The sequence below is a fragment of the Drosophila simulans genome, chromosome 3L (assembly GCF_016746395.2).
Source record: "Drosophila simulans strain w501 chromosome 3L, Prin_Dsim_3.1, whole genome shotgun sequence".
NCBI lineage: Eukaryota > Metazoa > Arthropoda > Insecta > Diptera > Drosophilidae > Drosophila > Drosophila simulans.
Genome location: NC_052522.2, coordinates 8,996,911 through 9,009,500, shown reverse-complemented (window position 1 = coordinate 9,009,500; position 12,590 = coordinate 8,996,911). Strand labels below are relative to the sequence as shown.

At 44.0% G+C, this 12,590-nt stretch overlaps 1 protein-coding gene across 14 annotated transcripts in view; it reads left to right on the top strand.

Annotated features, from left to right (window-relative positions):
- Positions 1 to 4,951: 4,951 nt before the first annotated feature.
- LOC6737389 (gamma-aminobutyric acid receptor subunit beta) overlaps positions 4,952 to 12,590 on the top strand; it is a 34,920-nt gene continuing 27,281 nt past the window's right edge. For 8 of the 14 annotated variants that reach the window (XM_039293554.2, XM_016169889.3, XM_016169890.3 and 5 more), the window contains exons 1-2: positions 4,953 to 5,107; positions 8,345 to 10,009. In XM_039293554.2, coding sequence (XP_039149488.1) covers positions 9,870 to 10,009 — 140 coding nt within the window. In that variant the 5' untranslated portion in view covers positions 4,953 to 5,107; positions 8,345 to 9,869. Of the gene's footprint in view, positions 5,108 to 7,731; positions 7,823 to 7,889; positions 7,905 to 8,344; positions 10,010 to 12,590 lie in introns of those variants that run through there. The other 6 variants (XM_039293558.2, XM_039293550.2, XM_039293556.2 and 3 more) reach the window with 4 other exon arrangements.

Below are 12,590 nucleotides of genomic sequence, written 5' to 3'. Positions count from 1 at the left end.
GAATGGCAAAGGGATAGGGATAGGGCTGGTATATGGGAAGAAGAACGAAGGAAAACATCCTCTCAACGCCTTCCTATCCCATGCAGAGAGTTGGCACTCACATGGACACAGAGACACATTTATTGCTTATGCTGCACAGTGGACGATAAATGTAAAGAGTCTAGATTAAATTAAATCAGAATACCGTTTACGAAGTTCCTCGGCTGTATAAGCATCGTAAATGGTAGTTTACAGAATTGAAGTAGCTCTAACCAATGTATTTTTAAAATTCTGAGTTATCAAATTTCTTTTAATGGACCAACCCTTAAACTTCATAACTTTACTACACTGAGTCTTAAGCACTAACAACCCTTTTCTATCAGAAACACTATTGTTTAAGCCCATTTAGATTTCGGTGAGTTAATCTTGATACTGCTTGAATGTAATTTCATCCTTCCCAAATATTCTCCTAATCAACTCACTTCATTTTGAGTTAAATAAATTATCTTCATAATGGTATAGTGGCGCAGAAATTTGTATTCCGATCAGAGGTCCACTGTTTCGGGGCTAACTGTGTCCTGTCGCAGGAGCTACCGCTCCTACTGTTTTACAAATGGAAATATGGCAGGGTCCCGCCCCTTTCGCCCATTACGAACACTGTTGCTGTTGGTGTTTTTGTTTCGCTTTTGTTTCGAACATTGTCGTTGTCGGTGTCGCTGTATTTGTATTTGTCGTTGTCGTTGTCGTCATTGCCCCTACTGGCCCAGTCCCAGAAAAAGGCATTGTTGCGGGGCTGGCCCCGATTGTCGTTCTGCGAACGCCCCGAGCATAGACAACTTTAATGAATTTCCAGCGCTTCTCATGTGGCCTCCCTGCAGCATCCTCCAACCTCGGAAAACCCCAGCCCGGCTCCCCACACACCGAGCAGAAAGAGTAATCTGGCGCAGCAGCAGCAGCGGCATTGGGGCCAACAGAAGGGTTAAATAAGCGGTTAATTATGTGTTTAAAATTTCTGACATGACGCAGTGCAAATTATTTATTCACATTTTATTTTTAGCGCACTCGGTGCGCGGCTGCCATTTTATTTGTGTTGTTGTCGATGGCTCACCAGCGATTTATGGCCATGCAAAATGCTACACACTGTTCCACAGCAATTTAGATACATAAATTCCAAAAAACAACACCAATAACAATAACAACAGAAAAGTAAAAAGTTTAAAGGGAGCAGTAACGCGACAAGAAAAACAACTGGCTGAAACTAGGCGGCGTATACGTAACGTGAACGCAGGCAATCGACCATGACGTATACGCAACGTGTGCTGCGCGCCACCTAAAATGAACAGGCGAAGAGCCCTGGCCAAAAACTTTCGCAAAAGTATTTATCTTTTTAGGTCAAATTTGTAGCTGGCATTACGTTTTATTTGTCGATGGCCAATGGCTACGGTCGCGGTCATTTTTCGGCCAGTTTTTCGACGTTTTTCAACTTTAGCCCGGCCCCTTTACACTGGTGACCACTTAATTTGTCCTTGGGCTGCAGCATCAGCATCAGCCGTCCCAACTAGCGGCAAGTGTAATTAATAACTTTGTTTGCATAAGTGACCCGAAAAAAGAGCAGAACAGAGCAGAGCAAAAGAGAGAATCCGCACTGCCCCCAAAAGAGGAGAAAGTCAAATAAAACATATAAAAAATAAATGGAAATGGAAGTGGAAGTGGGAAGTCAGTGTGGAAACGGAATGAATTTTCTTCGTGCTCCTCGCACAAAGTATTCCCAAAGACATACACAAGTATATGTAAAGTCACCCAATTAAGAATGACATTTTCAGGCGGCGACGGCGACGACGACTGAGGAAATATTAAATATTTGTTAGCGGCAATAGGTCTTTATCTCCGCGTCGGCCCAATTAGTATGCCATATGGGGGCACATCCGGCAGAGCTTCTTGCATAAACAATATCCCGGCAGAAGGAAACAATTTCCCCACCAACTTGGCCATAACTCAGCTAAGAGTCTGAAGCTGCTGCTGCGTCGCAATCGTCGATAATACAGATTATGGCGAAAATATGCAAAACAGCACCAAATATCGTTGCGAATGAAAACAAATGCCGAAGCGAAATCACACAGCATTCACAGGAGCTGGAGGAAAAAGGGAGCTACCAAAAAAAAATAAAAGGAAAACCAGAGCAACTAACGCGCAGTATTCGAGGCGCATTCAAATGAGATAAGGCAGCATTTTTGGCAGCATCATGCATGAGTTCATGTGTGTTTGCTTGTGGGTGTGTGGGTGGTGCCTGTCTTTGGATGTGTGCGTGCCCCATTAGACGGCAGCCAGCAATTGTACGCAGTTACGTTTCTATTAAGCCAAGCAACATTCACATCCCACTTTTCGTATCACTCCCGCACGCCACGCCCCCTTATCCTGCGCCTTCGTCCTTGTCGAAAAGCCAACATTTTTCGGGCGCATAAAAGCAAATGGAAACAAGCAACAATGCCACCAAACTGCCAAAAATCCAGCTTTAAGGGATATTTAGCTGGAAAAGGTTCTCTTGGGTATTGCTGCTTCTTCGTATATTAAATTGATATTTTTTTTATTGATAAAATATGAAACGACAGCAACAAGAAATCTTATTTTTTCCTTTTTTTTTGATAACCCAATACAAATTAAATGAAAGATTATCTTAAGTTTATAGAACTTTGGAATAAAATTGGTTTAGCTCATGTCGCAATCACCAAATCTAAAAATTTGCAACATTATGTCTACTCACAGTAAACTTTTAAACACATAAAAGCTGGCTTAAAATTTCTGCGAACAAATGCATTTAAACACTTTTGCATTGCCGTATTGTATTTCAGATATTTTCTTTTCTGGTTAAAGTCTTCCGTTAACCAATATCCCCTGCGATTTAAGGATATGCATAATGCATACAGCTTCTCCCAGACGAGAGTGAAATAACAGCTCACACACACACACACTTCCACGAGGACGCGTAAATGGAAATTGTGAGCCTTGGCTGGCATTTTTCGGTTGGCAATATCATGCAGCGTCTTTAAAACGCCATCCATTCCTGTCACAGTCACATTTACATTCACAGTAAGAGTCACAGTTACAGTCACAGTCGCAGTTCGAGTTACAACACCCGCGCTGGAAGCCGAGAAAATGACATAAATCGCGGCGTGAACATTTTGTTTGGCTGCCTGACGTTAAGATTTCCGTTTAAATAATTCAAAAATTTGTCGAAATGACAAATTACGCGACTCTGCATGTGTTTCATTAATTTGACACTGCCTCAGCCTCACCGCACACACAAACATTCATACGGATATACAAACATACAGATTTCCACATACACACACGTGCCGAAAGCGGAAAAGCGGAAGAGCGGAAAAGCGCTGCGTGGCATTTCATTTTCATAAATTTTGGGACCGCCACAGCGACAAATGACAACGGCAGACTCAATCAATTTGCGCCCTTCGAGGGCAGGGGGGCGTGGCAAGTTGGGAGGCGTTAGTACGGTTAGAAGGTTTTCTTGTGTATATGTGTGTGTGTATGTCTGCGGCTTACCCATATTGCTTTACGTGCCAAAATTTATGCTTATTAAAAAAAATCAGCAGTGCGCATCGAAAAGTCAACTTGGTTGACATCGCCGGCAAAGGACTCGCTCGGAGCTCCCACATCGTTGTCCTGTGGCCACAAAATGGCCGCCTGGATGTCCATTTGCCAACCGGTTTTGTGTGCTAACTCTGTGTGTATAGCATGCATGAGGTCGGGCCCCGAACGGAAATGTATTTAATGGCTGGCTATATATATTTTAAAAGCCATTACTGCATATGACAGCGGGAGATACATTGGGATTGCGGATAGCGCGACATTTAAATCTCTTTTTCGGAGCAGATTTAATCATTAATTGACCTGCAACGCAAAAAAAAAACGGATGCATTAACACTTCTTTAAGATGGACCAGGTTTTATAAACTTTCTACTACAAAGTCAAAACAATATAGTTTCACAAATGTAAGCATTATTAAGAAACGACTAAGAAAGATAGAAATTAATATTTTTTCCAGATTAAATATATCCACTTTAATACAGATTCTTTAATCAATTTATTCCTTTTTAATTTATTTTCGCTGTTTTAAATTAAATAGTCCAAATGGTAATTTGGTTAATTATAATAATAAATAGTACCGATATGCCAAACTGTCATTCAAGGGATTAAAAAAATTATCAATTGCAGACGATTTAATTAACGCCGAGCTCGCGATGAGATTATAATTTAATATTTCAATAAGACCGGATTACACTTGCCAAACATCAAGTTCAATTTCAGGCTAAAATGAAGTTTGCCCAGTCAAAATTTGCTCAGTCATGGGTAAACAGATTTGCCCATCAACTGCATTACGCATACGCCATGAGATCCAGCCACTAGTCACTGCACTCTATGCAAACCAGCCCTGTGCCTGCCGCTCAGCCTTCGTATGTTACTACTAATACAGTGCTTTGGCGGCAGGAGTACATGTGTGCGTGTGTGTGAGTGTGTTTGGCGTGTTTATGCGTGTGTGTGTGTGTGTGTACTTGTATCCTGACGATTTAGCTGATTTATGTTGATTTGTGTGCGAGAAAGTTGGCAGTGGGAGGCAAAACGATTCCCGGTTGTACACAAAGCGCACATATACAGCGAAACAGTTGCGTGTGCTTAAGGCCTGCACCAACAACAATCCCACACATATCCAGATACACATATATATGTGTGTATACGTATATGTGAATATAGGCTATATCTACAGGAGCAGGGCAACCAACTGAGACCTACAACAACTGTGCCAGCAGTGCGATGCCGAAAAGCTCTCCACTCGAAACGCGAAATGCGAAACCCCAAAGCCGAGCTCAACATTTCCAACCGAGAGAATCCTCGTGTCCTGTCGGCTCCACTCGGCCAACCGGTCGCACCCTGAATTTTCGCGGCTTCGTGATGTAAGTGCCACTGTGCCAGTCGGTCTCGGTCTCCGCAAAAAAATCAAACACGCCCGAGCTGAGTCCGTGAGCGAGTTGAGTCGAGTCGAGTCGTTAACGTCGAGCGGATAAAATTTTGTTAAAAAGCCCAGATACATAGATACATTTTGCACATCTTTTTGGTAACCGACAAAGCAATCAAAGCCACATTAAATCTCCTAAATATTCGACAATCAAGTGACCTCGATAGCCCAAAACCAAATCAATCGCGTCTTTGGCACATATCGCGAAAAAAGGCGTAACTACTGCAGTATTTGTGTAGGGAGAGCGCGAGTGTGTGCGTGTGTGAGTGTGCTTGAAAAATCAAAGCACGGAAAAGCGAGAGAAAACTACTGGATATGTTTAAAAAAAACAACGCTGCAGATAAATTATGAAAATTATAATTAAGTAAAGAAATGCAAAGGCTAACTCTGGAATTAAATCCGTCTGCTGTGAACTAAAGGCTAAGAACTTGAACCACCAACACGCACGTACGCACACATACGCGTGCACATACAATTTGGCCGAGTTTGGCTCACACATACAGGCATACACGCAAAGTCAAAGAAAAAAGCAGTAAATAAATACAAAAGGCAACGGCAAAAAGGAGTCTGTTCCTTCTGCTGCTGCAACGTGTGGTATATATGTGTGTGTTAGTAAGTGAGTGTATTGGTGGGTGTAAGCATGTGAGGGTGAGCGAATTTCGCTGTCGTCTTTCTGTGTGTGTGTGTATTCGCTTGTTTGCTTGTGGTAGGCACTGTGCTTCGTCTTCGTGAGTTTCATCGTCTTGGCAGCTGCCACTCCCCCTTCGCCCACATCCCCCAGCCGCCCCCACCTCCTGCCACTCCCGCTTTGCTCCTCCACTGCACGCCCTTTGCTTTGTTTAATTTTCAAGCAAATTGTTGGGGCGGCCTCGTTGATTAGCCCCGAGGAGGAGGCGGCCTAGCCCGCATATGCTTTTAATTGCCAAAAACGTGCCCAGCCACACATCAACAGGGCGTCAGAGTGAGACAGTGCCCGATGAGCGAGAAAGAGAGGGAGCACAGGGGGCACAGGATGCTGCTGCTGCTGCTCCTTCTCCGCCACTGATGATGACAGCGGCCACGAGGTTAATGGCTTAAAGTCTTAGCCGATTCCAGTCCTGAACATGAATATTTCAATGGCAGTTGACTATGAAATCTGCCACTCGTCTCCGTTAAAAGCACAGAAAGAAATTCATAACGCTTTGAAATACGAATTATTCCAATTTAATGAATTTTAATCAAATGTTTTTAATAATAATTATAATTATAAACTGTTAGGCAGCATATTTATGTGGAAAAACCATTATATTTTAAAATTATTGCTCTAAATCATTATTGTTTCGCAACGTGAACATTCTGCTCAATTTGGTTCAGCTTTGTGAATAGTAGAACACAGTTTTGGGAGCACTCAAGTATCCATAATTTTCATTTCTGATGAAAGTCGAAATTTTACATTTATTGAGCAGTTTGGGCTAACGAAGTGAAGTCCTCTAGTTTTATTGGCGGATACTTAATCACTTTTTAGAAAAAGTATTTGAGCAAAAGCAAGGAACGTTTTGCCCATGAAAACGTGGCCTGTGAAATCGGATTAAGTAATTAGAAAGTTGCCAAACCATTTAATATGCAAGTTCAAGTTGGGGACTGCATATTTAAAAGCCCTGTTGTGGGCCATCAAATATGTAGTAGCGAAAAAAAAGTGGAATGTAACTGGGGCCAAAACTCATTAATAACTGTCGTCGTTTCGTATACAATATGAAAGCATTTATGCACGCCAAACAAAAGCCGTTTTAAAAACATCGAGGGGCACGGCATAAATTTCCCAAGCTGCAAGTGAAATGTAAAATGTCGAATGTGAGCACCGCACACACGCAACTCTTGCCATTTTAATTAATGTCAAACTCTTATCATTGAATATAAAATATGCACACACACAGGGGAGGGAAGGAAGACGCGAAAGCCGTACGTTCATATATGCATATGGAATTTACATACCAGCCCGCTTTTCTTTGTCAAGTTGAACAGACTGAAGGAAACAATGCTCGTTTTTCCCCTTCCCTTCGTCGCCTTGACAAATCCTTTCTTTTTTTTTACTTGGTTTGCCGCAAAAAGCAATCAAAGCCAAGGCACAAGAAAATTCCCAGGAAAACGCATGCTTACCAATTAACGAGATATGTGCGAATGTGCAAGAAAGCGCGAGAAATTTAGCAAGAGGACAAAAACCCCGAAGAGAGAGAGCCCACAAAAAGTGGCATACAAATCAAATGTGCTTAGGGAAAAACGCATGCGAAAAAGTTTATAAAAACAAAAAACCAATACAAAGGCATGCCGACACACACACAGACACACAGCTAGATGATAGACTAGGTTGGGGACAAAAAGCAAGAGCAGGAGAAGGAAAAAGGACGACTTTGGAGCCAAGTAGCAAGCGTTTATGCTAAACAGAGTGTAACTGCCGGGGTTGCCAAAGCTGAGAGTGCACGGTGACATTTCTGCAAAAAGCCCGAAAGGATAACAACAAGGCAACACCAGAGCACACAAAAGGTGCCAGCCGTCACACACACACACACACTTGCACTCGAGGTGCTCAGAGAGCGAGAGAGCTCCTTTGCTCTTTGCAGAAAATGTAGCACACTTTCTCGGGCTCTGGCTCGGGCTATTTTTGGCCGAATCCCTTGCTCTCTCTTCCAATCTCTTGCTCTCTCTCGTCCTGCAAGGCCTGCTCGGCTCCTAGCTGGCCAACTGACTGCTAGCCAACTGGCTGTCCTGCCAAACGGTTTTCAAACGCTCAGCGGAGAAAATGTAACGGACGAACGCGGCTGGCAAAACTCACAGACGGTACAAGAGAACCAGAAAAAAGGACTCCACAAGAAACGGCAACTCGACAAAATCTATACAAAAGTGTCTGCCTCGACTGTGTGTACGTGCGTGTGTGTGTGCTTCTGAGTGAATGCCTGTGTATGTGTGTATAAATTAGTTTGGTTGTGTGAGTGTGAGGATGTTCTTTAGCAATAGCGTGAAATTTTCAAGTAAAACGCGACGCGCCCTGATTCCTGGTTTTTGCACTTGACTAAAAAGAAAAAATAAATTATTACGAAAACGCCGAAAATATTCTAATAAATTTAATTGCTAAACTAAAAAGTGAAAAAGCGACAACCAAATAAATTAAGAATCTTTAAACAATAACTCGGAATAAAAAATACGAAATTAAACTCAATTATTAAAGCACTAAAGGATACAACTAACTAACACAATTAAATTTAAAATATAATTCGATCTGTAATTCCAAAACTAGACCATATTTGTGAAACAAATTTGAAAAGTTATTTTAATTTTTTTCCTTATTTCAAATTCTTCCAGTGTTAGAGTCAAAGAACTAAAATAAGACTTTCAGATCTAGCAAATATGTCCCATAGTTCCCCGAGAAGCGTATCCACTGCTGTAGCCACTTAACAAACAATGCCCAAAGTTAAGGCGCACGGAATCTCTAATAATCGAATCCAATAAAATGAGCCCCGTCGCCTGCAGCACCAACACTAACATCGGTCACATCGAGCAGGTTGCAGGCACTCAAAGGACACATATAGCTGGGATAAGATCAATCCGAATCGGAACAACCGCAATCACAACGATATTGAACCAGCGATGAGATGGAGCGTCCGTTGGGATGACGAACTCAGAAACTCAGTAAGGGAGCTGCAACTGATACTGAAACTGAAACAGAAACCACAGCGGCACTCGGAATTTAGAGGCGACGAAAATAGAAAATCTGTGAAATTCAACCCAAAATAAACGGCAGAGGCAGCCATGAACAGTGCGGATATATTGTAATTATTAATGAGCGCATAGAGCGGGCAGAGTGAGCGGGGTGACGAAGCAGCAGCGACGAACAGAGCGATACGTAGCGGGATATCACGATGTACACTCTGCTGGAGCTCGACTAACACACTGACACACACCCACCCCAGCCCAGGACCCCCAGTCCCGACAGATTCCCCACAGGACGTAAGGACGACGGCAGGCAGGAAAGGCAACGAAAGGCTCAATTTCAAGGAATTTGCAAAGCGCTCGCAGACAAGCTCACCAGTTCACCAGCTCACCCACACACACACACACATGAGCGGGCATCTCGTCAGGATAGAAGTAATTAAAAGTAAATAAAGGAGGCAAGAGAAAACCAAAAAAAGTCCCTAAAGCGTGAAGCGCTGGAAAGACAGGAAGTAACCTGATTACGGGCAGAGGAGCAGCACAAGCAGCAGCAGCAGCAATTAATGCCGCAGGAGGAAGGAATCCGATTCAGAACCAGAAGCAGAAGCAGAGGAAGCGCATCAGGATCTGCTGCCACTGGACTGAGCTCGACTCGATCTACCATCACGCGGACGCGAAGCGAGGATTGGAGAAAGGAACAGAAGAGAAGAAAGGAAGCACTCTCTAAGCTCTAAACACCCACTCAACCATACACATGCACTGAAGTACTGACTGAATGCCTCGCTGCCTAAACAACCAACTAACTCACTGACTGAGAGACTTCAACAAGCGGAGAAGTACGGAGAAAGCCCTGACTAGAAGCCCAAGTAGCCGAGCGGATAAAAAAGGGGGAACCAGCTAGCAACTAAACTAAAGGAGCAACCTTGACTAATAACTGCAACCACAAGAACAGCAACAAAACAACTACAACTTACTTTATACGCAACTAAAAAAAAAGGGAAAACAAACAAAAAAGAATAACCAAAAAACAAAAACTTCGATTTTTAATGCAAGACTACGAAAAGCCACGACAGCCGTTTTAAATAAGCAACTTTCGCACCCTCCCGAAATTTCAACTTCCAACACCTGAAACAAGAAACCAAATCAACACACAAACATCCAAACACACAGCACCACCATGAGTGATTCAAAAATGGACAAGCTGGCCCGGATGGCGCCCCTGCCCCGCACACCGCTGCTGACCATCTGGCTGGCCATCAATATGGCCCTGATCGCACAGGAAACGGGCCACAAACGGATCCATACAGTGCAAGCGGCGTAAGTATCAGTATTATTCAGTCTGTAATTATGCGAAATCATCAGTGCCGCATTCAATGGCATTTACTCAATTAGTGACATTTACAACTATCAATTAGGCTAATAACATCATAGAGGGCCGTGCTCGCCTCTAATTCGCATTAAATTATGGCCAAATAATGGTTAGCACGGCCGCATGGCACCTCCCCATTTTTGGAACAAAGAAAAACTACAGTTGGGCGGCAGTTATAATAACAATAAATTTGCTTTCGGGCCTGACACTTTGCTGCAGTGACCAGCCCCCTTAGGTGCGACAGGTGCGTGCTATGCGATTGTTTTTTGTTTGGTGGCGCCCAACGTGGGGCCCATAATTCATGGTAATTTATGATTATTCAAATCATTTTGCTGCAAAATGCGTTCGAATTTTCTTCTGGGCCCCAGAGCTAATTAGGCCGAATGACAGCCAGCTTGACCTGGCAGTGAATAAATGTTGAGCCACTCGACATTTTGACTAAGTGCAGGCAATTTATTAGGGCACTCCGACTCCGTATCTACATCGTCATTGTCACATTTGCATGTGGCAGTCATTAAAATGGCAGGCAGCGACTGAAAAATGACAACTGCCACTCGATGGTCTTGTAATTACTCACCCGTCAACGTCCGCGTTCCGATGTTTATGTTTGTTTTTGGAAACCCTTGTGCAAGGATTTGACCGTTGGGCCACCATATCCCCTCAACCCAACTGACAGCTGTCAGCGCGCCAGCCGCTGAACCAATACACCCGCCGTTACCCTGGGGACAGATCCACGGGGGCAAAAAGCCCACCGCAACCGCATACAACACATTCGGACAACGCAAAGAAATTGCCACAATTGTGGCATTAGTTGTCAGCTACTGTGGCGTTCTGTCAACTTAATCACACAAATTATGCAGAGCAGAGCTCTGGTTGCCACTGCCTGCCTTCCTTCCTTCCTTTTTTTCAGCTTTTTTGTTCCTTTTTGGGTTAGCGCTCATTAGTAAATATTTAGGCGGCTATACAGAGCCACAAACATTTGCATAACATGGCAACCTGGCAAATTAGGCAAATCAAATGGGGTCTACGAGACTCCCAAATCCGGATCCCAATCCGAATACGAGTCCAAATGCGACAACGACAGCGGCAACGAGTCGAGTACAAATGCACGTTTACAGGATTACAAGATCGCGTGCTGGGAACGTAGACGAGGACACGGAGATACACGCGACGTGGCATGATGTGGCTTATATAGCGTAGTATAGCGTAACAAGAAGTCCAAAATCGAAAATGTCGTGGCGTTAAGAGAGACGGCAAAAGTCAAGCGACTCCAAGGCGGCACACACAGGCACAGCTGAGTTGTTCGTTTATTTGGGCCAAAATGGCAAAGGCACAAGCAATGGCAAAGGCACATTCAGCGGAGCAAAGTTTACGCTACTTTTTCATGCAACATTGCACAGGCGCCGCCACAAAGTATGCAACACAAAATGACAGCCTTGCCGAGTCAAAGTTCCAGGGCGTCCAAGCTTCCTAGCCTCCTAGCCTCCAAGCCTCTTCACCCCAATCCCATTTCTAGTCCCAATCCCAGTCAGTCCCTGGCCCAGCAAAAGGTTAAAGGCCAGAGCGACACAGTTTGCTCACTTTACACGCTGCCACTTCCTGTGCGGCATGGGCTGCTGGGCTTTAGGGCTGCTAAGGCTGCTGAGGCTGCCGCCCCCCGTTGGGTGTCCCGTTGTGCTCCACTTGCCACACAAGTGCCCACTTCACTGGGAATTTATTGATAGCAGATAATGCTAAAGTGGCAGCGACAAAAGCAAAGACCACCCGGGTTCGCGTCCAACAAGGAGACTGCCTGGCTGCCTGACTGCCTGGTTGCTTGAATGCCTGCCCCACTATTTGAGTTTGCCAGCTGCATCACTCGGGGGCAGGCAGCAGCGTCAACAGCTCGCCGTCGAGTGTCATTGAGCGTAAATTGTTGTTCCTTCACATTTTGAGTATGATTGAAAATATCTACAAACGGCAGGCAGACAGGCAGGCAGCGGGCCAGCCTCCTTTTTTCCCCGCATGAGTGTGTGTGTGTGTATGTGAGTCTGTGTTTTGCCAATCGCCATTCCACTTGTGCCTCCATCTGCTTTTCAAATATTTAATAAAGCCCCGACACAAGGCAGGTCTAATTTTTTTCACATTTGCCCCGGCAAATACAATTCGAGCGGGCAACTATTTTTATTGGCCCGCCTGGAGGCGAGAGATATCCGCGCCTTAGCCATCGCCATCGCCATCGGAGTCACCATCGCCTGCCAGCCTGCTGTTTATATTGCAAAATGTCAAGGACTCGCCAATGCAATTCAATTTTTTATGCATTTACCTCACCTCGTCCGCTCAGCTGGCGCATAAGTTCGAATTTGGTATAAGGATGGGGTTTAATTTAATCAAAAGGCCAAACGAGTGCAAATTCTACGAAAGAATAGAACGGAATAAACAGCTATTGATCTCGAGTGTCAAAATGCAATATTATTAAAAAAATTATTTGATAAAATATATATTTGTGGAAATAAATTTGTGCTTTGCCCACTTAGTAACCTTTTACCT